At 47.7% G+C, this 20,653-nt stretch overlaps 1 protein-coding gene across 2 annotated transcripts in view; it reads left to right on the plus strand.

The window, feature by feature from the left end:
• Positions 1-20,653, plus strand: part of LOC140069207 (NACHT, LRR and PYD domains-containing protein 12-like) — a 61,404-nt gene that overhangs the window by 23,029 nt on the left and 17,722 nt on the right. For both annotated transcript variants that reach the window (XM_072114642.1, XM_072114641.1), the window contains 4 exons: positions 147-310; positions 1,927-2,098; positions 14,980-15,045; positions 17,957-19,709. In XM_072114642.1, coding sequence (XP_071970743.1) covers positions 147-310; positions 1,927-2,098; positions 14,980-15,045; positions 17,957-19,709 — 2,155 coding nt within the window. The remainder of the gene's footprint in view (positions 1-146; positions 311-1,926; positions 2,099-14,979; positions 15,046-17,956; positions 19,710-20,653) is intronic.

Consider the following 20,653-nt stretch of genomic DNA (forward strand, 5'->3'; position numbering starts at 1 on the left):
CGGCTCATACTATACTATACCAGTGTCTTTCCTGGCCTGTGCCGGGTTCCCCTGGCTGCACAATGACATTACTGTACTAATATCCATTGCTGTCATCCCTCTACATGTCCTGGAAGATTTCATCCTTGTGTCTCCTTCATTTCCAGATGCTGAGACCCGGAAGTTTTACCAGAAGCTTTGTCACTATCCACCTCATGTCCTGAGGATGACGTATGGATTTTTCCAGGAGGATCTGATCTACATTGTGGAGAACTGGAGGAATCAATCACTTCTACATGAGCTGATCTCCCGAAATATCCCAGATCTGGAGGTGAGAGAACATGATGTGCCGGTGTTATATACAGGTGTCCCCGTGTTATCAGGTGTTATATACAGGTGTCCCCTGTGTTATCAGGTGTTATATACAGGTGTCCGCTGTGTTATCAGGTGTTATATACAGGTGTCCCCGTGTTATCAGGTGTTATATACAGGTGTCCCCTGTGTTATCAGGTGTTATATACAGGTGTCCCCTGTGTTATCAGGTGTTATATACAGGTGTCTCCTGTGTTATCAGGTGTTATATACAGGTGTCCCCTGTGTTATCAGGTGTTATATACAGGTGTCCCCTGCGTTATCAGGTGTTATATACAGGTGTCTCCTGTGTTATCAGGTGTTATATACAGGTGTTCCCTGTGTTATATACAGGTGTCCCCTGCGTTATCAGCTGTTATATACAGGTGTCTCCTGTGTTATCAGCTGTTATATACATGTGTCTCCTGTGTTATCAGGTGTTATATACAGGTGTCCCCTGTGTTATCAGGTGTTATATACAGGTGTCCCCTGTGTTATCAGGTGTTATATACAGGTGTCCCCAGTGTTATCAGGTGTTATATACAGGTGTCCCCTGTATTATCAGGTGTTATATACAGGTGTCCCCTGTGTTATCAGGTGTTATATACAGATATCCCCTGTATTATCAGGTGTTATATACAGGTGTCCCCTGTGTTATCAGTTGTTATATACAGGTGTCCCCTGCGTTATCAGGTGTTATATACAGGTGTCTCCTGTGTTATCAGGTGTTATATACAGGTGTCCCCTGTGTTATCAGGTGTTATATACAGGTGTCCCCTGTGTTATCAGGTGTTATATACAGGTGTCCCCTGTGTTATCAGGTGTTATATACAGGTGTCCCCTGCGTTATCAGCTGTTATATACAGGTGTCTCCTGCGTTATCAGCTGTTATATACAGGTGTCTCCTGTGTTATCAGCTGTTATATACAGGTGTCTCCTGTGTTATCAGGTGTTATATACAGGTGTCCCCTGTGTTATATACAGGTGTTATATACAGGTGTCCTCTGTGTTATATACAGGTGTCCCCCGTGTTATCAGGTGTTATATACAGGTGTCCCCTGTGTTATCAGCTGTTATATACAGGTGTCTCCTGTGTTATCAGGTGTTATATACAGGTGTCCCCTGTGTTATATACAGGTGTTATATACAGGTGTCCTCTGTGTTATATACAGGTGTCCCCCGTGTTATCAGGTGTTATTTACGAAGGGTCCGTTTGATGCATTTCAGGCGCGTTTTTTTTTTTTATTTGCCCTGAACTTCCCCTAGTTTTTGGCACACGTAACCAGATTGTGGCGCATCGGCACCGGCTTGCATGCGACACAAATCGGGGGACGTGGATGTCGAACAACTTGACTGATTCGGACAAACCGCGAAATTTAAAATTCAAATTGTGTAGCTAGATCATGCACTCACATACACCGGGAAGAAGAAGGTGAACTCCGGCGGACCTGAGCGGGGAAGCGACAGATGCAGGAAATTGGACGCATGATCGCAGCAGCTACGAATAAATGTGCCCCATTAAATATCTGTATATATTAACCCTTTGTATTCTTTATCCTATAATGACCCTTATGTCTAACCTTTCTTGTGTTCTAGAAATACAAGGATCTAGAACATGATAGAAAAATCTTGGCCTGGGATTTACTCCAGGAGATTTTCTGTAGAGGAGCAGAAGCTGTGATAACATTGTGGGTCAGTCTTCATGCATTACGGAAGGATTACGGTTCCCCGGTCCTGGACGCTGTACTGGAGGAGCTCGGCCACAGAGGTAACATTGTGTATGACATGTGTCACCCATCATATTCGGGGCTCATCATGTACAATGACCTCAGTAATACAGATCTCTGCACTGGATCAGTCATTCTCCGCAGTGTATAAATGTACAGATGGAGCAACGTGTAATATACAAAGGACTAACACTCTTATCTCACAGAGCAATAACTATAGAGACTTTGTGCAGCTTTTTTATCTGTTAATAATTGTCCTGGGATGGGAATAATGTAATCAGATTGTGGATCTTACATTCCTCATCAGATGTGATCACATATTAACCATTTACTCTCTGCAGAAAAAACATATCTAATACATTCTCAGAATTATTCACCAAGAATTATATAAAATATATAAAAATTATATTTGCTCAGAATTTATAATTCTAAAAAGCAAATTGTCATAGCAAGGTTGCGCAGCAGTTTCAGCTGTGACCATACCCCAAATCCATATGCCCCCTTCTGCCTCGCTAAGCCCATCAAGCTCCTAATAGTGACCGGCATCAGGCGATAGTTTGTAGCGGTGCCCAGCCCTGATATGAAGCTGAGGACCAGGAAATATATGGATAGATCTGATTGTGTCTCTAACGTTGTCCTGCTTCCTCCTCTTGGCTGGTGTTGTCCTCTCTCGTTGCCCTGCTTCCTCCTCTTGGCTGTTGTTGTCCTCTCACGTTGCCCTGCTTCCTCCTCTTGGTTGTTGTTGTCCTCTCACGTTGCCCTGCTTCCTCCTCTTGGCTGTTGTTGTCCTCTCACGTTACCCTGCTTCCTCCTCTTGGCTGTTGTTGTCCTCTCACGTTGTCCTGCTTCCTCCTCTTGGCTGTTGTTGTCCTCTCACATTGTCCTGCTTCCTCCTCTTGGCTGGTGTTGTCCTCTCACGTTGTCCTGCTTCCTCCTCTTGGCTGGTGTTGTCCTCTCACGTTGTCCTGCTTCCTCCTCTTGGCTGGTGTTGTCCTGCTTCCTCCTCTTGGCTGTTGTTGTCCTCTCACATTGTCCTGCTTCCTCCTCTTGGCTGGTGTTGTCCTCTCACATTGCCCTGCTTCCTCTTCTTGGTTGGTGTTGTCCTCTCACGTTGCCCTGCTTCCTCCTCTTGGCTGTTGTTGTCCTCTCACGTTGCCCTGCTTCCTCCTCTTGGCTGTTGTTGTCCTCTCACGTTGTCCTGCTTCCTCCTCTTGGCTGTTGTTGTCCTCTCACGTTGTCCTGCTTCCTCCTCTTGGCTGTTGTCCTCTCACGTTGCCCTGCTTCCTCCTCTTGGCTGTTGTTGTCCTCTCACGTTGCCCTGCTTCCTCCTCTTGGCTGGTGTTGTCCTCTCACGTTGTCCTGCTTCCTCCTCTTGGCTGGTGTCGTCCTCTCACGTTGTCCTGCTTCCTCCTCTTGGCTGGTGTTGTCCTCTCACGTTGCCCTGCTTCCTCCTCTTGGCTGGTGTTGTCCTCTCACGTTGCCCTGCTTCCTCCTCTTGGCTGGTGTTGTCCTCTCACGTTGCCCTGCTTCCTCCTCTTGGTTGTTGTTGTCCTGTTAGGAAAAATCGCGTCTGGAATACTGTACACAAAACTACCACGTAGACTGAGTGCAGGCTGACAGAACGTTGCAAGAGGGCGAACTAACCCTGTGCTGATCTTCCAACAAGACCCTACCAAGGCAGAAACCCCCTTGCAGGTAGGGAGCCTCTGCCGCAGGAACCTTCTAACTACCCTGCAAGGCCCTGGGAGGTGAGAGGAACCCAAATATCTCTGTCAGCCGCAGTGAGGAGATACAGACAGAAAAACTGCAGTGTGCGCGTTAGGACAGTATTCAGACAGAGGGAAAAAACAGGAGGAATCAAGGATGAAACAAGCGGGGTTCAAGACAGCATAAGAAACCAAAGCAGACACGAGGAAAGAGAACTAAAGATGTACAGACACTGAACATAGAAGGGTAAGCAAAACCGCCGGGTCACACCAGAGGGTAGGTCAAGGTCAAACCACTAGACGAGGGAGAGTAACCTAACTGGTGAATACAGGGTGAAGCAAACAATGCTACAGGAGACCAGGAATCCAGCAGATGTAGGTTCCAGAAGGACAAACACTGCACAGGTGGAAGGTCCAGATCCAATTTATGCAGCCTTAGATCCGCCCCCAGAATCCCATAGGAGCAGGAACCCAGGCTGATTCAGAAGACAGACATCTTTAAATTCCCTAAGGCGCACGCGTCCTGGATGCCCGCTGCCAGGCACGTGCAGCAGGGTTAACTCGCTGCGGACCGGGGGCGGAGCCAGCGCAGAAATTTGGGGAGGACCGCTAGCATTGTCAGCATGCAGTGTAGACTGGGTGTCCTTTCCAGCGGATCTGACAGTAACCCCCCCCCCTTCCTGACCGGGGGGCCTTCGGACCCCTAGAACGAAAAGACGGTTTCTGAGGATAGGTCTGATGAAACATTCTGACCGAGGAGCATGCAGATCTTTAGCTGAAACCCAGGACCTCTCCTCCGGACCAAAACCCTTCCAATGTACCAGATACTGCAGGGAATTACCAGCAAATCTGGAATTGATGATTCTTTCTACTTCTAACTCCTCGTTACCGTCCACAACTGACGGAGAAGGACGATCAGGAAGAGGTATTACTGGCTCGATATACCGTTTAAGAAGGCTTTTGTGAAATGTGCACCCCCGTGTTGTCAGGTGTTATATACAGGTGTCCCCCGTGTTGTCAGGTGTTATATACAGGTGTCCCCCGTGTTATCAGGTGTTATATACTGGTGTCCCCTGTGTTATCAGGTGTTATATACAGGTGTCCCCTGTGTTATCAGGTTTTATATACAGGTGTCCCCTGTGTTATCAGGTGTTATATACAGGTGTCCCCTGTGTTATCAGGTGTTATATACAGGTGTCCCCTGTGTTATCAGGTGTTATATACAGGTGTCCCCTGTGTTATCAGGTGTTATATACAGGTGTCCCCTGTGTTATCAGGTGTTATATACAGGTGTCCCCTGTGTTGTCAGGTGTTGTATACAGGTGCACCCCCGTGTTGTCAGGTGTTGTATACAGGTGCACCCCCGTGTTGTCAGGTGTTGTATACAGGTGCACCCCCGTGTTGTCAGGTGTTGTATACAGGTGCACCCCCGTGTTGTATACAGGTGCACCCCCTTGTTGTCAGGTGTTGTATACAGGTGCACCCCCGTGTTATCAGGTGTTGTATACAGGTGCACCCCCGTGTTATCAGGTGTTGTATACAGGTGCACCCCCGTGTTATCAGGTGTTGTATACAGGTGCACCCCCGTGTTATCAGGTGTTGTATACAGGTGCACCCCCGTGTTATCAGGTGTTGTATACAGGTGCACCCCCGTGTTATCAGGTGTTGTATACAGGTGCACCCCCGTGTTATCAGGTGTTATATACAGGTGTCCCCCGTGTTATCAGGTGTTGTATACAGGTGTTATCAGGTGTTGTATACAGGTGTCCCCCGTGTTATCAGGTGTTGTATACAGGTGCACCCCCGTGTTATCAGGTGTTGTATACAGGTGTCCCCCGTGTTATCAGGTGTTGTATACAGGTGTTATCAGGTGTTGTATACAGGTGTCCCCCGTGTTATCAGGTGTTGTATACAGGTGTCCCCCGTGTTATCAGGTGTTGTATACAGGTGCACCCCCGTGTTATCAGGTGTTGTATACAGGTGCACCCCCGTGTTATCAGGTGTTGTATACAGGTGTTATCAGGTGTTGTATACAGGTGTCCCCCGTGTTATCAGGTGTTGTATACAGGTGTCCCCCGTGTTATCAGGTGTTGTATACAGGTGTCCCCCGTGTTATCAGGTGTTGTATTCAGGTGTCCCCCGTGTTATCAGGTGTTGTATTCAGGTGTCCCCCGTGTTATCAGGTGTTGTATACAGGTGTCCCCCGTGTTATCAGGTGTTGTATACATGTGTCCCCCGTGTTATCAGGTGTTGTATACAGGTGTCCCCCGTGTTATCAGGTGTTGTATACAGGTGTCCCCCGTGTTATATAACACCATTTTGAAGTGCAATTTGCTACGCAGAAAACAAGCCCTCACACAGCTTTGGATGTGGGAAAAATAAAAGTTATAGATTTTTGAAGGTGGGGAGTAAAAAATTAAAACACAAAAATGAAAACAGGCTGCGGTGGGAAGGGGTTAAAGGAGGATATCCCAAATGTAGCTATCCTGTCCTTCCCTTCCCCCACATATTCCTAAGGGGGTCATTACATTCTGGTAAAGGTCTGTGCACCCGCCACCCTGTAGGAAGAGAAATCTTAAAAGAAACTGGATTAATGACCTGAGAAACAACGAAAGGGCAACAAACCTGGGAGCAAATTTTAAAGAAGAAACTTTCAATTTTAGGTTTCTTGTAGAAAGTAAGACCTTATCCCCCACCGCAAAAGGATCAGAAATAGCGCGTTTTTTCTGAGTCTGGTTGACCATCTGAGTTTGTGCCCTTAGTAAACACTGCTGGACCTGTAACCATAGCTTGCGCAAACTAGATGTTATGGACTCAGCACGGGGTACATCTAAAGCCGGGACAGAGGAAAAAAAAAAAACGAGCATGAAAACCTTAATTACAATAGAAAGGAGACACATGAGTAGAGGAACTAGAGTGTTTATTAATAGCGAACTCAGCTAAAGGAAGGAATTCCTCCCACTTGGCCTGGCAGTCCGAGACGAAGAGTTTATTGAATTAACTCTTGATTCATTCTCTCTGCCCGTTAGTCTCAGGGTGAAAAGCTGAGGAAAAAGACAAGTTTACCTCCTACCTGGCAAAAAACCTTGCCAGAATCTGGATACAAATTATACACCCCTATCAGACACAATGTCCTCGGGTATACCAGGAAGACGTACAATATTTTGGATGAAGAGTTCGGCTAACTCCTCTGCTGCAGGCAACTTTTTTAACGGGATGAAATGTCCCATTTTAGAAAAACGGTCTACCACCACCCAAATGACAGTATTTCCCTGAGAGGGTGGTAAATCCGTAATAAAATCCATTGAGATATTAGTCCATGGCCTAGTTGGCACTGGGAGCGGGAGAAGAGGACCCTCAGGGCGTCTCCTGGGAGTCTTTCCCTGCGCACAGACCTGGCAGGCTTGAACAAATGCTTTGATGTTGTCGGACATCCGAGGCCACCAGTAACTCCTTTTAAGAAGCTCCTGGGTACCCAGAATTCCTGGATGTCCTGCCAGAACAGAGCAGTGCGTCTCCTCCAACACTCTCAATTGACAGGTAAGTGGTACAAATAATTTGCCTTCCGGAAGGTCTTCAGGAGCGGAATTTTGACTAGCAAGAATTTGGGAGGAGAGGTGGGAGGAGACCACTGCCAACACAATCCCTGGTGGAAGGATGTTTTCAGTTCCGGGCTCGGGGGTACCAAAACTACGGGACAAGGCCTCTGCCTTCACATTGTTAGACCCAGGCCGGTAGGTGACTACAAAATCAAAACGTGAGAAGAACAGGGCCCACCTGGCCTGTCGAGCATTCAGGCGTTTCGCTGTGTCAAGATAGACCAGGTTTTTATGGTCCGTGACCACAGTGATTGGATTATGGGCTCCTTCCAGAAAGTGTCGCTAAGCTTCAAACGCCCACGTTACGGCAAGGAGCTCACGGTTGCCAATATCATGATTTCTCTCACAGGAGAAGAACTTCCCGGAGAAGAACGCACAAGGTCGGAGTTTGGTGAGGGTAGCAGGTCCTTGAGACAATACTGCTCCCATGCCAACCTCAGAGGCATCTACTTCTACAATAAAGGGTTGAGTAAGGTCTGGTTGCACTAAGACCGGAGCTGTAGAGAAAGCTTCCTTTAGCCTTTCAAATGCAGAGTAGGCTGCGGGTGACCAATCACTTGGGTCAGCCCCCTTACGAGTAAGATCCGTCAACGGTTTGGCAATCACCGAAAAGTCTTTAATAAAGTTCCTGTAATAATTATCAAAACCTAGGAATCGTTGTAGGGCCTTAAGGTTTGTGGGTCGGACCCAATCTGTGAGTGCCTGAATCTTATTCGGATCCATCTGAACATCTGAGGGAGTAACCACATAGCCCAGAAAGGAAACCTTTTGCACACAAAAAATAAATTTTTCCAACTTGGCAAAAAGGTTATTTTTACGTAAGCGGGACAGTACAAGGCGAAGGTGCTCCTGGTGTGCAGCCAGATCTGAGGAAAAAAACAAAATATCATCAAGATACACCACCATGAAAACACCAATCAAGTAATAAAAATAGAATTCATAAACCCTTGAAAAACCGCTGGGGCATTACTCAGACAAAAAGGCATGACCAGGTATTCTAAATGCCCTAAGGGTGTATTAAAAGCGGGTTTTCCACTCGTCTACCTCCCGGATTCGGACCAAATTGTAAGCTCCCCGGAGATCTAACTTGGAAAAGACCTGAGCCCCATAGACCTGATTGGACCTCTTCCCCGGATTCCTGATCTGCTCACCGTTATCTTGTTTAACTCCCGGTAGTCTATACAAGGCCGTAAGCGGCCATCTTTCTTTTCTACAAAAAAGAACCCAGCTCCAGTGGGTAACTCAGAGGAAGGAATATGGCCAATGGCCAGACTCTCGTCAATGTAAGTTTTCAAAGACTCACGCTCAGGTACAGACAGGTTATAAATTCAGCCCTTAGGCAACTTAGCATCAGGGAGAAGGTCAATCTTACATTCAAAGTCCCTGTGAGGAGGGAGAACCTGTGACAGGGGTTTGGAAAATACATCAGAGAAATTGGAGAGAAAGTCTGGGAGTTTAGGGCTCTTTGTCTCCACAGACTGTAGTGTAACTTTAGTCAAATGGTCCTTGCACCGGGGACTCCATCTGACCAATTCTAATGTTTCCCAGTTTATTTCTGGGTTGTGAGTCTGTAACCAGGGCAAACCCAGAACCACGTTTACAGTTAAATTTTTCAGCACAAAAAATGAACACATTTCTTCATGAATATTACCAATTATTAGTTTAACCTGCAAAGTGCGGAATTTGACCAGTCCCGTTTGTAGGGGGGTTGAATCCACACCAGACACCTGTATAGGAACAGATAACGGAACCAGTTCAGACACAAAATCAATGAAGTTTGCAGCAGAACCGGAATCCAAAAGGGCCTGACCAAGAACTGAGGCCACTTGGGACTTAACTATACAAGGCAATAGCAATCTAGATTTTACAGGGAGTACCTGAGCTCCTAGTCTGCTCTCCCGATCACAGCCTAGGAGCGGAAGTTTTCCTGCTGTGGCTTCTTCGGACAGGCGTTAAGCAGATGTTCGGAACTGCCGCAATTGAAACATAGTCGTAGTCTCCATCGTTGGGTTCTCCTCTCACCTGCAGCAACATTGTCGACCTCCATAGGTTGGACTAGAGCAGTGATTTTCAACCTGTGTGCCGCGACAAATGGTTGAGTGTGCCGCGGGGAGCCCCTGTGTAGCTCTGCCGCCGCGCCCCCGTGATTCTGCCCCCATACTTACCTCCAACCCCCCGCGCCGGCGATCCGCCCATCTTCTGTAGCTCCTGCACCGCGCGGCCCATGTCACGTGACCAGAGGCGTGCGGTGCAGGAGCTACAGAAGATGGGCGGATCGCCATTAGGAGAGAAGTTACGCGGAAGAAGACATCAAGGGTAAGTATATAAGGTTTTTATTTGTATAAGGAAGGAAGCTAAGGTCTTTTTTTTATTAGTAAAGGGAGGCTGGGGCTTTTTATTAGTTAAGGGAGGTCTCTAGGACCTTTTAATTAGTAAAGGGAGGTCTCTAGGGCCTTTTAATTAGTAAAGGGAGGCCGCTAGGGCCTTTTAATTAGTAAAAGGAGGCCGCTAGGGCCTTTTAATTAGTAAAGGGGGGCCGCTAGGGTCTTTTAATTAGTAAAGGGAGGCCGCTAGGGTCTTTTAATTAGTAAAGGGGGGCCTCTAGGGGCTTTTAATTAGTAAAGGGGGGGCCTCTAGGGCCTTTTAATTAGTAAAGGGAGGCCTCTAGGGCCTTTTAATTAGTAAAGGGAGGCCTCTAGGGCCTTTTAATTAGTAAAGGGAGACCGCTAGGGGCTTTTGATTAGTAAAGGGGGGCCACTAGAGGTTTTTATTAGTAAAGTGAGGGCGCTAGGGGTTTTTAATTAGTAAAGGGAGGCCTTTTATGACTGTTTTAGTGTGATTTTGTGCTATTTTGGTTGGTGGTGTGCCCCAGGATTTTCTAAGTATAAAAAGTGTGCCGCGGCTCAAAAAATGTTGAAAATCACTGGACTAGAGGATAGCCTGTGGGCCGATGGTCGGACTGGAGAACGTTGTGGTGATCGTCTGGACCTTAAACGTCGGTCAGCCCGAACGACAAGAGTCATAGCTTCATTCAGAGTCCCTGGTTCTGCATGGGCTAGTAACAGGTCACTAACACGGTCAGAGACGCCAGTCAAAAACTGATCCTTGAGGGTCAGATTATTCCACCTGAGTCCGTCATGTTCTGTCGGAAGGCAGCACAGTACTCCTCTGTTGTTTTACCTTGTCACAGAGATTGAATATGAGAGACAGCAAGAGCGCAATGGTCTGGTTTGTCATAGATCTGTCCAAGACCAGAAAAAAAAAGCGTCAACAGATGAGCAAAAAGGAGACTCAGAGGGGAAAGCAAAAAACCCAAGTTTTTCGTGTCACCACGCAGAAGAGAGATGACTACACCCACCCTCTGTGTCTCAGTGCCAGATGAGTGAGGCCGTAAAGAAAAATAAAGTTTACACCCCTCCCGGGACTCAGGGAGAGGATCCTGCACCAGCTGAGTCAAGGTCTGAACCTGGGAGACCACTGCTGACAAAGGCTCCATAGGAGGAGTAAAAGTCGCTGGTCGAATCCAAGATGCAGACCAGTTATGGGCAAGTGTTTGTTTCTGTTCGGAAAACTCACGTCTGGAATACTGTACACAAAACTACCACAGAGACTTAATGCAGGCTGACAGAACGGAGCATGAGGGCGAACTAACCCTGTGCTGATCTACCAACAAGGCAGAAACCCCCTTGAAGGTAGGGAGCCTCTGCCGCAGGAACCTCCTATCTACCCTGCAAGGCCCCGGGAGGTGAGAGAACCCAATTAGGTCTGTCAGCCGTTGTCAGGTGATACGGACAGAAAAACTGCTGTGTAGGATAGTATTCAGACAGAGGGAAAAAAAAGGACGAACAAGGATGAAACAAGCGGGGTTCAAGACAGCTTAAGAAACTAAAGCAGACACGAGGAAAGAGAACTAAAGATGTACAGACACTGAACCTAGAAGGGTAAGCAAAACCGCCGGGTCACACCAGAGGGTACGTCAAGGTCAAACCACTAGACGAGGGAGAGTAACCTAACTGGTGAATACAATACCAGGGTGAGGCAAACAATGCTACAGGAGACCAGGAATCCAGCAGATGTAGGTTCCAGAAGGACAAACACTGCACAGGTGGAAGGTCCAGATCCAATTTATGCAGCCTGAGATCTGCCCCCAGAATCCCATAGGAGCAGGAACCCAGGCTGATTCAGAAGACCGACATCTTTAAATTCCCTAAGGTGCATGCGCCTTGGATGCCCGCTGCCCCGCGCATGCAGCAGGGGTAACTCGCTGCAGACCCAGCGTGGAGGCGCGCAGAAACTCGGGGAGGGCCGCTAGCATTGTCAGCATGCAGTATAGAAGGACCAGAAGACGCGGTGTCCCTTCCAGCAGATATGACATGTCCTCTCACGTTGTCCTGCTTCCTCCTCTTGTCTGCTGTTGTTGTCCTCTCACGTTGCCGTGCTCCCTCCTCTTGGCTGGTGTTGTCTCTCTCACGTTGTCCTGCTTCCTCCTCTTGTCTGCTGTTGTTGTCCTCTCACGTTGCCCTGCTTCCTCCTCTTGGCTGTTGTTGTCCTCTCACGTTGCCCTGTTTCCTTCTCTTGGCTGTTGTTGTCTCTCTCACGTTGCCCTGCTTCCTCCTCTTGGCTGTTGTTGTCCTCTCACGCTGTCCTGCTTCCTCCTCTTGGCTGGTGTTGTCCTCTCACGTTGTCCTGCTCCCTCCTCTTGGCTGTTGTTGTCTCTCTCATGTTGTCCTGCTTCCTCCTCTTGGCTGTTGTTGTCCTCTCACGTTGCCCTGCTTCCTCCTCTTGGCTGCTGTTGTTGTCCTCTCACGTTGTCCTGCTTCCTCTTCTTGGTTGGTGTTGTCCTCTCACGTTGCCCTGCTTCCTCCTCTTGGCTGTTGTTGTCCTCTCTCGTTGCCCTGCTTCCTCCTGTTGGCTGGTGTTGTCCTCTCACGTTGTCCTGCTTCCTCCTCTTGGCTGTTGTTGTCCTCTCACGTTGCCCTGCTTCCTCCTCTTGGTTGTTGTTGCCTCTCACGTTGTCCTGCTTCCTCCTCTTGGTTGTTGTTGCCTCTCACGTTGTCCTGCTTCCTCCTCTTGGCTGTTGTTGTCCTCTCACGTTGCCCTGCTTCCTCCTCTTGGTTGTTGTTGCCTCTCACGTTGTCCTGCTTCCTCCTCTTGGTTGTTGTTGCCTCTCACGTTGTCCTGCTTCCTCCTCTTGGCTGTTGTTGTCCTCTCACATTGCCCTGCTTCCTCCTCTTGGTTGGTGTTGTCCCCTCACGTTGCCCTGCTTCCTCCTCTTGGCTGTTGTTGTCCTCTCGCGTTGCCCTGCTTCCTCCTCTTGGCTGTTGTTGTCCTCTCACGTTGCCCTGCTTCCTCCTCTTGGCTGGTGTTGTCCTGCTTCCTCCTCTTGGCTGCTGTTGTTGTCCTCTCACGTTGCCCTGCTTCCTCCTCTTGGCTGGTGTTGTCCTCTCACGTTGCCCTGCTTCCTCCTCTTGGCTGTTGTTGTCCTCTCACGTTGCCCTGCTTCCTCCTCTTGTTTGTTGTTGTCCTCTCACATTGCCCTGCTTCCTCCTCTTGGTTGGTGTTGTCCCCTCACGTTGTCCTGCTTCCTCCTCTTGGCTGTTGTTGTCCTCTCACATTGCCCTGCTTCCTCCTCTTGGCTGTTGTCATCCTCTCACGTTGCCCTGCTTCCTCCTCTTGGCTGGTGTTGTCCTGCTTCCTCCTCTTGGCTGCTGTTGTTGTCCTCTCACGTTGCCCTGCTTCCTCCTCTTGGCTGTTGTTGTCCTCTCACGCTGTCCTGCTTCCTCCTCTTGGCTGTTGTTGTCTCTCTCACGTTGCCCTGCTTCCTCCTCTTGGCTGTTGTTGTCCTCTCATGCTGTCCTGCTTCCTCCTCTTGGCTGTTGTTGTCTCTCTCACGATGCCCTGCTTCCTTCTCTTGGCTGTTGTTGTCCTGCTTCCTCCTCTTGGCTGTTGTTGTCCTGCTTCCTCCTCTTGGCTGTTGTTGTCTCTCTCACGTTGCCCTGCTTCCTCCTCTTTGCTGTTGTTGTCCTCTCACGTTGCCCTGCTTCCTCCTCTTGGCTGGTGTTGTCCTCTCACGTTGCCCTGCTTCCTCCTCTTGGCTGGTGTTGTCCTGCTTCCTCCTCTTGGCTGCTGTTGTTGTCCTCTCACGTTTCCCTGCTTCCTCCTCTTGGCTGGTGTTGTCCTCTCACGTTGCCCTGCTTCCTCCTCTTGGCTGTTGTTGTCCTCTCACGTTGCCCTGCTTCCTCCTCTTGTTTGTTGTTGTCCTCTCACATTGCCCTGCTTCCTCCTCTTGGTTGGTGTTGTCCCCTCACGTTGTCCTGCTTCCTCCTCTTGGCTGTTGTTGTCCTCTCACATTGCCCTGCTTCCTCCTCTTGGCTGTTGTCATCCTCTCACGTTGCCCTGCTTCCTCCTCTTGGCTGGTGTTGTCCTGCTTCCTCCTCTTGGCTGCTGTTGTTGTCCTCTCACGTTGCCCTGCTTCCTCCTCTTGGCTGTTGTTGTCCTCTCACGCTGTCCTGCTTCCTCCTCTTGGCTGTTGTTGTCTCTCTCACGTTGCCCTGCTTCCTCCTCTTGGCTGTTGTTGTCCTCTCATGCTGTCCTGCTTCCTCCTCTTGGCTGTTGTTGTCTCTCTCACGATGCCCTGCTTCCTTCTCTTGGCTGTTGTTGTCCTGCTTCCTCCTCTTGGCTGTTGTTGTCCTGCTTCCTCCTCTTGGCTGTTGTTGTCTCTCTCACGTTGCCCTGCTTCCTCCTCTTTGCTGTTGTTGTCCTCTCACGTTGCCCTGCTTCCTCCTCTTGGCTGGTGTTGTCCTCTCACGTTGCCCTGCTTCCTTCTCTTGGCTGTTGTTGTCCTGCTTCCTCCTCTTGGTTGCTGTTGTTGTCCTCTCACGTTGTCCTGCTTCCTCCTCTTGGCTGTTGTTGTCCTCTCACGTTGCCCTGCTTCCTCCTCTTGGCTGGTGTTGTCCTCTCGCGTTGCCCTGCTTCCTCCTCTTGGCTGTTGTCTCTCTCACGTTGCTCTGCTTCCTCCTCTTGGCTGGTGTTGTCCTCTCACGTTGCTCTGCTTCCTCCTCTTGGCTGTTGTTGTCCTCTCATGTTGCCCTGCTTCCTTCTCTTGGCTGTTGTTGTCCTCTCACGTTGTGGACCAGTGGTTTGGTGTCCCAAATGACCCTTTATTTGTTGCTTTTTGCCTGCATCAAACCCATACACTTATCTCAGCCAGGGACGCTCCACACTATGCTTAGTGTAGCCATGAGGCAAAATGGTTCGTCAGAGGGAATCTTGAGCTGCTTTAACTCCTCCAAGTCATTCAGTGTTCCTGCCATTTATATGTAAGTGGTTTATGCTTGGGGAGAAGGGGGATCTGTGAGGTCCAGAACTTTCTATATAAATCCATCAGCGTTAGGCTTTGTACAGATTGTTGATATAAATTCTGGCCTCTACCTATTGCTATGGAATAATTCTGATCCATCTACTGGTTTTATCTGGTCCAATCTCTGGCTCCTGGGATTGTTCTCAGCTTTATCTTTATGACCATTGTCCATATCCCTGTATAATCTCACATGTATATTATATCTGTACATCCAGCACTGATCTATATACTATAAAGTCCTACAAATTTCTTATTAGGTGACGATCTGCCGGGAGAAATCCTACTGGATGAGGAAGGACACAACCTACCCCTAGATCTGAGAGGTAAGTGCACTGTTAGGTCTGCTCTCAAGTCAACCATTACAGACTCGTATTGGATAGAAGTCTAATTCTTAAATATTTCTCGTCCCAGTAGCTATTAGTTATAGTGATGGCCCCCAGTAGCTATTATTCACAGTGATACCCACTGTAGCCACAATAAAACCCCCAGTAGCCAATAGTCATAGCGATCCCCACAAAAATGACCCCAGTAGCCAGTAGTCACAGTGTTTGACCTTTATAGTTAGTGATGGCCCCCAGTAGCCAATAGCTACAGGGATGGCCCCCAGTAGCCAATAGCCACAGGGATGGCCATTCGCATGTGTTTGTATACAAACAGATATGTAATTGTCCTTGGACCACCCAGTGCATTTTAAATCCGTTACAAATCAGAATCCAAACGCTAACATGTGACACCACCCTGAGGCCTCTTGATGTATCCGTTGGGCAAAGCAGTCGCCGGGCAAAACGTTGCCCAGTCCAACCTGGTGTAGTTTTGCGTAAAAACCATCAAACAAAAGTTTGCAGGCTTTTCAAAAGAATTTAGGTGCGCGCCTCTACAGCCCTTCAGGGCCACATGTCAAACTCCCTCCCCCCCCAGCCTGTGAACCCTCTTTATATACCTGCAACCTGTTGCATGTTCAGTCTTGTTAAGGAGATCGCACTGGTTTCGGACGCCATCCTGACTTAAGAAATCCCAGAATAAGGGACTGTCCGCTGTCTTAGATACAGCGGCCATGTTCCCTGACCATTGTCAAGTTAATGTCATGATTCAAACCTCATTTTATGTAACCTGTTTGGCTAATACCCTGTGACATGTAATGAGAAGCCAGTCTGTCCTCGATGCTGCATGATATTAGGATTCTGGAGCCACTTATCTCCTGCTGGCAGAGGAAATTAGTATAAACAATATCTGGGAAAAGGTCCCTGAGAACTGAGCACAATTAATTAACTTTTTGTAGAATGTATTAGAGGGCGGCTGTAGTACATTTATACTAAGCCTATAGCATCCAAGCCCCTTATCTCCTCGTCACGCCACCAATGCTGACTCTTCTGTCTTTTTATACATGCAGCTGTGATTAAACAGGAGAAGATCTTTACATACACTAAGAGACTGACGTGTGTCTTGATTTTATGTTCAAGCCCCGGGGCAGTCATGAAATATTTAATTTGGAGTCACTGTACAACATGAAAGGTGTTTAGGCCTAGATAAAAATAAAGGTTAAATACTGATTCCTGGAAGTAAAACAGTCTGGCAGATAACAAGCTTCAGGCCCCTTCACACGTCTCTTGTTCTTGTGTTTTAATTCCACGTGAGAAGGCAAAAGGGAGGGGCTCATTCCAGAACACAAGCGTTTCAGTAGAAACACATTTGTGTTCTGGCAAAGCCCCCCCTTTTGTGGTTTCCAATGCAGTTAAAACGCATCAAAATAACTAAGTGTGAATGGGCCAGTATTCTGCAGGACTGTTGTACACGTCCCCAATCACTTCTATGGACTCATGCACATGGCTGTGAATTTCATAGCCCTGTGTATGAGGCGACTGCCTGAGCTGCAAATGACAGAGCAGGTCCTAACCATGTTCGCAGTTCAGGCTATTATTATGTACTTACATCCCAATGTCAAACAATGTCCAAACAACGATCCATGGGACCATTGTTTTCATCCCAAGAACTGCACAAGTGTATTATCCAGGAAGCCTGAGGCTGCCTTCACATTTTGGGGCTCATCTACTACGGGTCGCGCTGTACACTTTGGTTGGACAATGCACATACTTCGTGGCTAAAACATCTTGCACAGGTATTTAAGAAGTGTCTGCCCTGGGGATCGCGGTGCATGCGACCCTTGTGTGATGCAGCTGCACTAGTCTCCATGCGACACAACTTAGTGGGCGGGCTGTCAGACGTTCCGACTGATTCGGACCAAATGCCGTATTTAACTTTTAAATTGTGTTGCACTCCGTAAGTTAAAGATGAACCACAAAAAAGTTGCTGGACTCCGTCTGACCTGAGCGGGAAGCGACACATTCATGATATCAGCCGCACGATCTTGGTGATTAGTTGCATAGCTTATAGCCAGACAATGCACTTTCAGTGAACTCGAGTGACCTAGTAAGTAAATGTGCCCCATTATGTTTTTTTTTTGTTGCATTCTGTTGGGTTACAATGCAATTAGAGGTTTGTGTGTCTTTCAAAAAGGCAACATATCAATGTTGTGTTTTTGCTTTAATTTTGTATTTTTAAAAGGCAAACCTCTAAATGCATCGCTACAAAATGGCAAAACGACATGCATTTAAATGGAAGAGAAACAGGATCCTCTTTCCCATTGCGTTGAAAACGCAACAAAAACACAATGGGGCTCATTTACTAAGGGCTTTGCACCACACTATAGTCCGGTGAAGTGTCTGCGCTGGGATTGTGGCGCAGGCAATCCTTTTGTGGTGCAGCTGCGCTGCTTCCATGTGACACAAATTAGGGGGCGTGGCATCAGACAGTCTGACTGATTTGGACTGAGCACCTTATTTGACTTTTAAATTTTGTTGCATGCTCTATGTTAAAGTCGCACCACAAAAAAGATGCTGAACTCTGTCGGACCTTAGCGGGGAAGCGACACATTGATAATTTCAGGCACACGATCTTAGTGAATCGCTGCATGCAGCATAATAGACGCACAATGCACTTTCAGTGAACTCGAGTGACCTGGTAAGTAAATGTGCCCCAATGTGTGAACACAGCCACAGGCTGCATTCACACCTTGCATTTGCATCACGTTTAGAAACACAATGAAAATATACATGGGGTGGTTTGCCTGTTTCATTGAAGCAGTAGCTGGGCCTCCCAAATATATTTTACTGGTGGACCCTAGGCTCCAACCCTGCAGCCACTTATCATCCCCTTTATTTTCTGTTGTTTCCATAGAAATCCAGAACCATCACAAGAAACATTTATATGAGAAAACTGAGAATCTGATAGAGAATAAACCTCCGAGATGTAACCAGGAGGAGGAGAGTTTTCCCTTCTGCACACGTTATGTGACCCTCATCATTGTCTCCACTCATCACTTTAGGGAACGCTCTGAGAATGAGCTCATAGCGACCGGGGCAAGACATGAGGAATATGTAAAGAAGAAACATCATGAATTACAACGTATTTCCCCCAACAAGATGTTCCGCTGGTGCCACCGGTCCAGACTGGTACCACATATGGTGCTGGTGAGCGGAGTGCCCGGGGTAGGGAAGACCACGCTGATGCAGAAGATTGTCTATGACTGGGTGAAGGGCGATCTCTATCAAAGATTCTCTTTTGTCTTCTTCTTCAAATTCCGTGAACTGAACAGATGGGATAAGGTTAGTCTGGAGACCCTGATCCTTCATCATTACCCATATCTGTGGCAGCAGCTCGAGAACATCCTACAAGATCCAGAGAAACTTCTCTTTATATTTGATGGATTAGATGAAAGCAATCAGACAATGGATTTCACATCCCGTCACTTGTGCTCCGACCCTAAACAGCCGGAACGTTGTGGTCACATTGTGGTCAGTTTGGTGAGAAAGTCTCTTCTTACTGGTTGTTCTGTTCTGATGACCAGTCGCCCGACCAGACTGGCATCAATAGATTGTAGGGATTTCCAGCGAATGGTAGAAATCAGTGGATTCTTCACAGAAGAAAGAAAGATTTACTTTGACAATTTCTTCCGTGACCCTGAACTGGCAGAAAAGGCTTTTACCTATGTGAGGCAGAATGACACATTGTACACGTTCTGTTACCTCCCGTCCTACTGCTGGATCATCTGTACAGTATTATCCAGGAGCTTCCAGACCACAAGTAGTGACCAGCAGGTCTCATTATTACCCAGAACCGTGACCCAGCTCTTTGCCATATTTGTCGCCAACATCCTGTCCAATCACAGCCTGGAGAAAAGTGGCGCCCAGAAGCTCCTGCAGTCCATGGGATGGATGGCAGAACATGGGGTCATGAATCACACGATTATATTTGATGATCGGGATCTGGAATCTTTCCATGTGGACAATAAGTCAAAGCTCTTATCAAGTTTCCTGATGGAATCGGAGGAACCTGTGTCCTATTCCTTCTTACATCTCACTGTCCAGGAATTCTTCTCTGCCTTTGTGCATTATGCCGATTATTCTCCTGAGAAGTTACAGAAATCACTAGAAGAAGCCAAATCCTATCCTGATGGACGAGGTGAGATGTTCCTGCGCTTCCTGTGTGGTCTATCAGATGCCACCACCAGGTCACTACTAACCGGATACCTGGACACACCAGCAGTTCAGGCCTCCAGAGACGTCATCACTTGGCTGAAGAACTTCATTACAGGAGGAGGAGGAGAAGAAGAAGAGAAAGAAGGAGGAGAGATGCTGGAGGCTGGAGAAGAAGAGAGGCTGGAGGAAAGTGAATATAAAAAGCGACGTCTTCTCAGAATGTTCTTCTATCTGTTTGAGACCCGGAATAAGGTTCTGGTGCAGGAATCATTACAATCGCACAGAACATTGGACCTTTCTTATGTGCCCTTGTCGGCTCTAGACTGCACCGTGTTATCATTCATCATGGAGTCCTGCTCACATATAGAAGGTCTCCATCTATCTAGATGTTCTATAGATCCTGAGGGATTAGAAAGACTTGCACCAGGATTACACAACCTCCGGGATCTGAGGTAAAAATCATCCAGATTGTTATTACACCGGGATCCACAGTAGCCAATAGTAATAGTAGTAATGGTTGTGATAGTGCCCCAGGTGGTAATAAGGGGACACTGTATCTGTGTATCTAAACTAATCATGTGACACACTGGGGCTTATTTACTAAGGGCCCGTGGACGCATTTTTGTTGGGTTTTCCGACGGTTTCGGGGATCGCGCCGTGGAATGCATCGCACGCGATCGGATTTTGGCGCATTGGCGCCGGCTTTCATGCAACACAAATCGGGGGCGGGCCGTTAGACAATCCGACGGATTCGGACAACACACGGGATTTAACATTTAAATTGTGACTCATCCAATGCACTTGCATGCACCGGGAAGAAGATGGTGAACTCCGGCGGACCTGAGTGCAGGACATCGGGCGCACGATCTTAGTGATTCGCGGCAGCTGTGCAGGATCGTCGGACAACACACCTCGGGGATCGTGCAGGGACGGGTAGGTAAATGTGCCCCATTGGTTGCTGAGCTGTGTATCAAATCCTGTCCTGTGTGATACTGTCTGCTGTGTATCTAATCCTACCATGTCTTATGCTGTCTTTGATCTGTGTATCTAATCCTATCCTGTGTGATACTGTCTGCTGAACTGTGTATATAATCCTATTGTGTGTGATAATGTCCGCTGAGATGTGTATCTAATCGTATTGTGTGTGATACTCTCTCAGTATCGCACATGACAGGATTAGATACACAGATCATGAGAGAGTATCACACACAATACGATTAGATACACATCTCAGCGGACATTATCACACACAATAGGATTATATACACAGTTCAGCAGACAGTATCACACATGACAGGATTAGATACACAGATCATGTCTCCTGAGCTGTGTATCTAATCCTATCCTGTGTGATACTGACTACTATGCCATGTATCTAATCCTATTCTATGTGTTA

This window comes from Engystomops pustulosus, chromosome 7, assembly GCF_040894005.1.
Source record: "Engystomops pustulosus chromosome 7, aEngPut4.maternal, whole genome shotgun sequence".
NCBI classification, from domain to species: domain Eukaryota; kingdom Metazoa; phylum Chordata; class Amphibia; order Anura; family Leptodactylidae; genus Engystomops; species Engystomops pustulosus.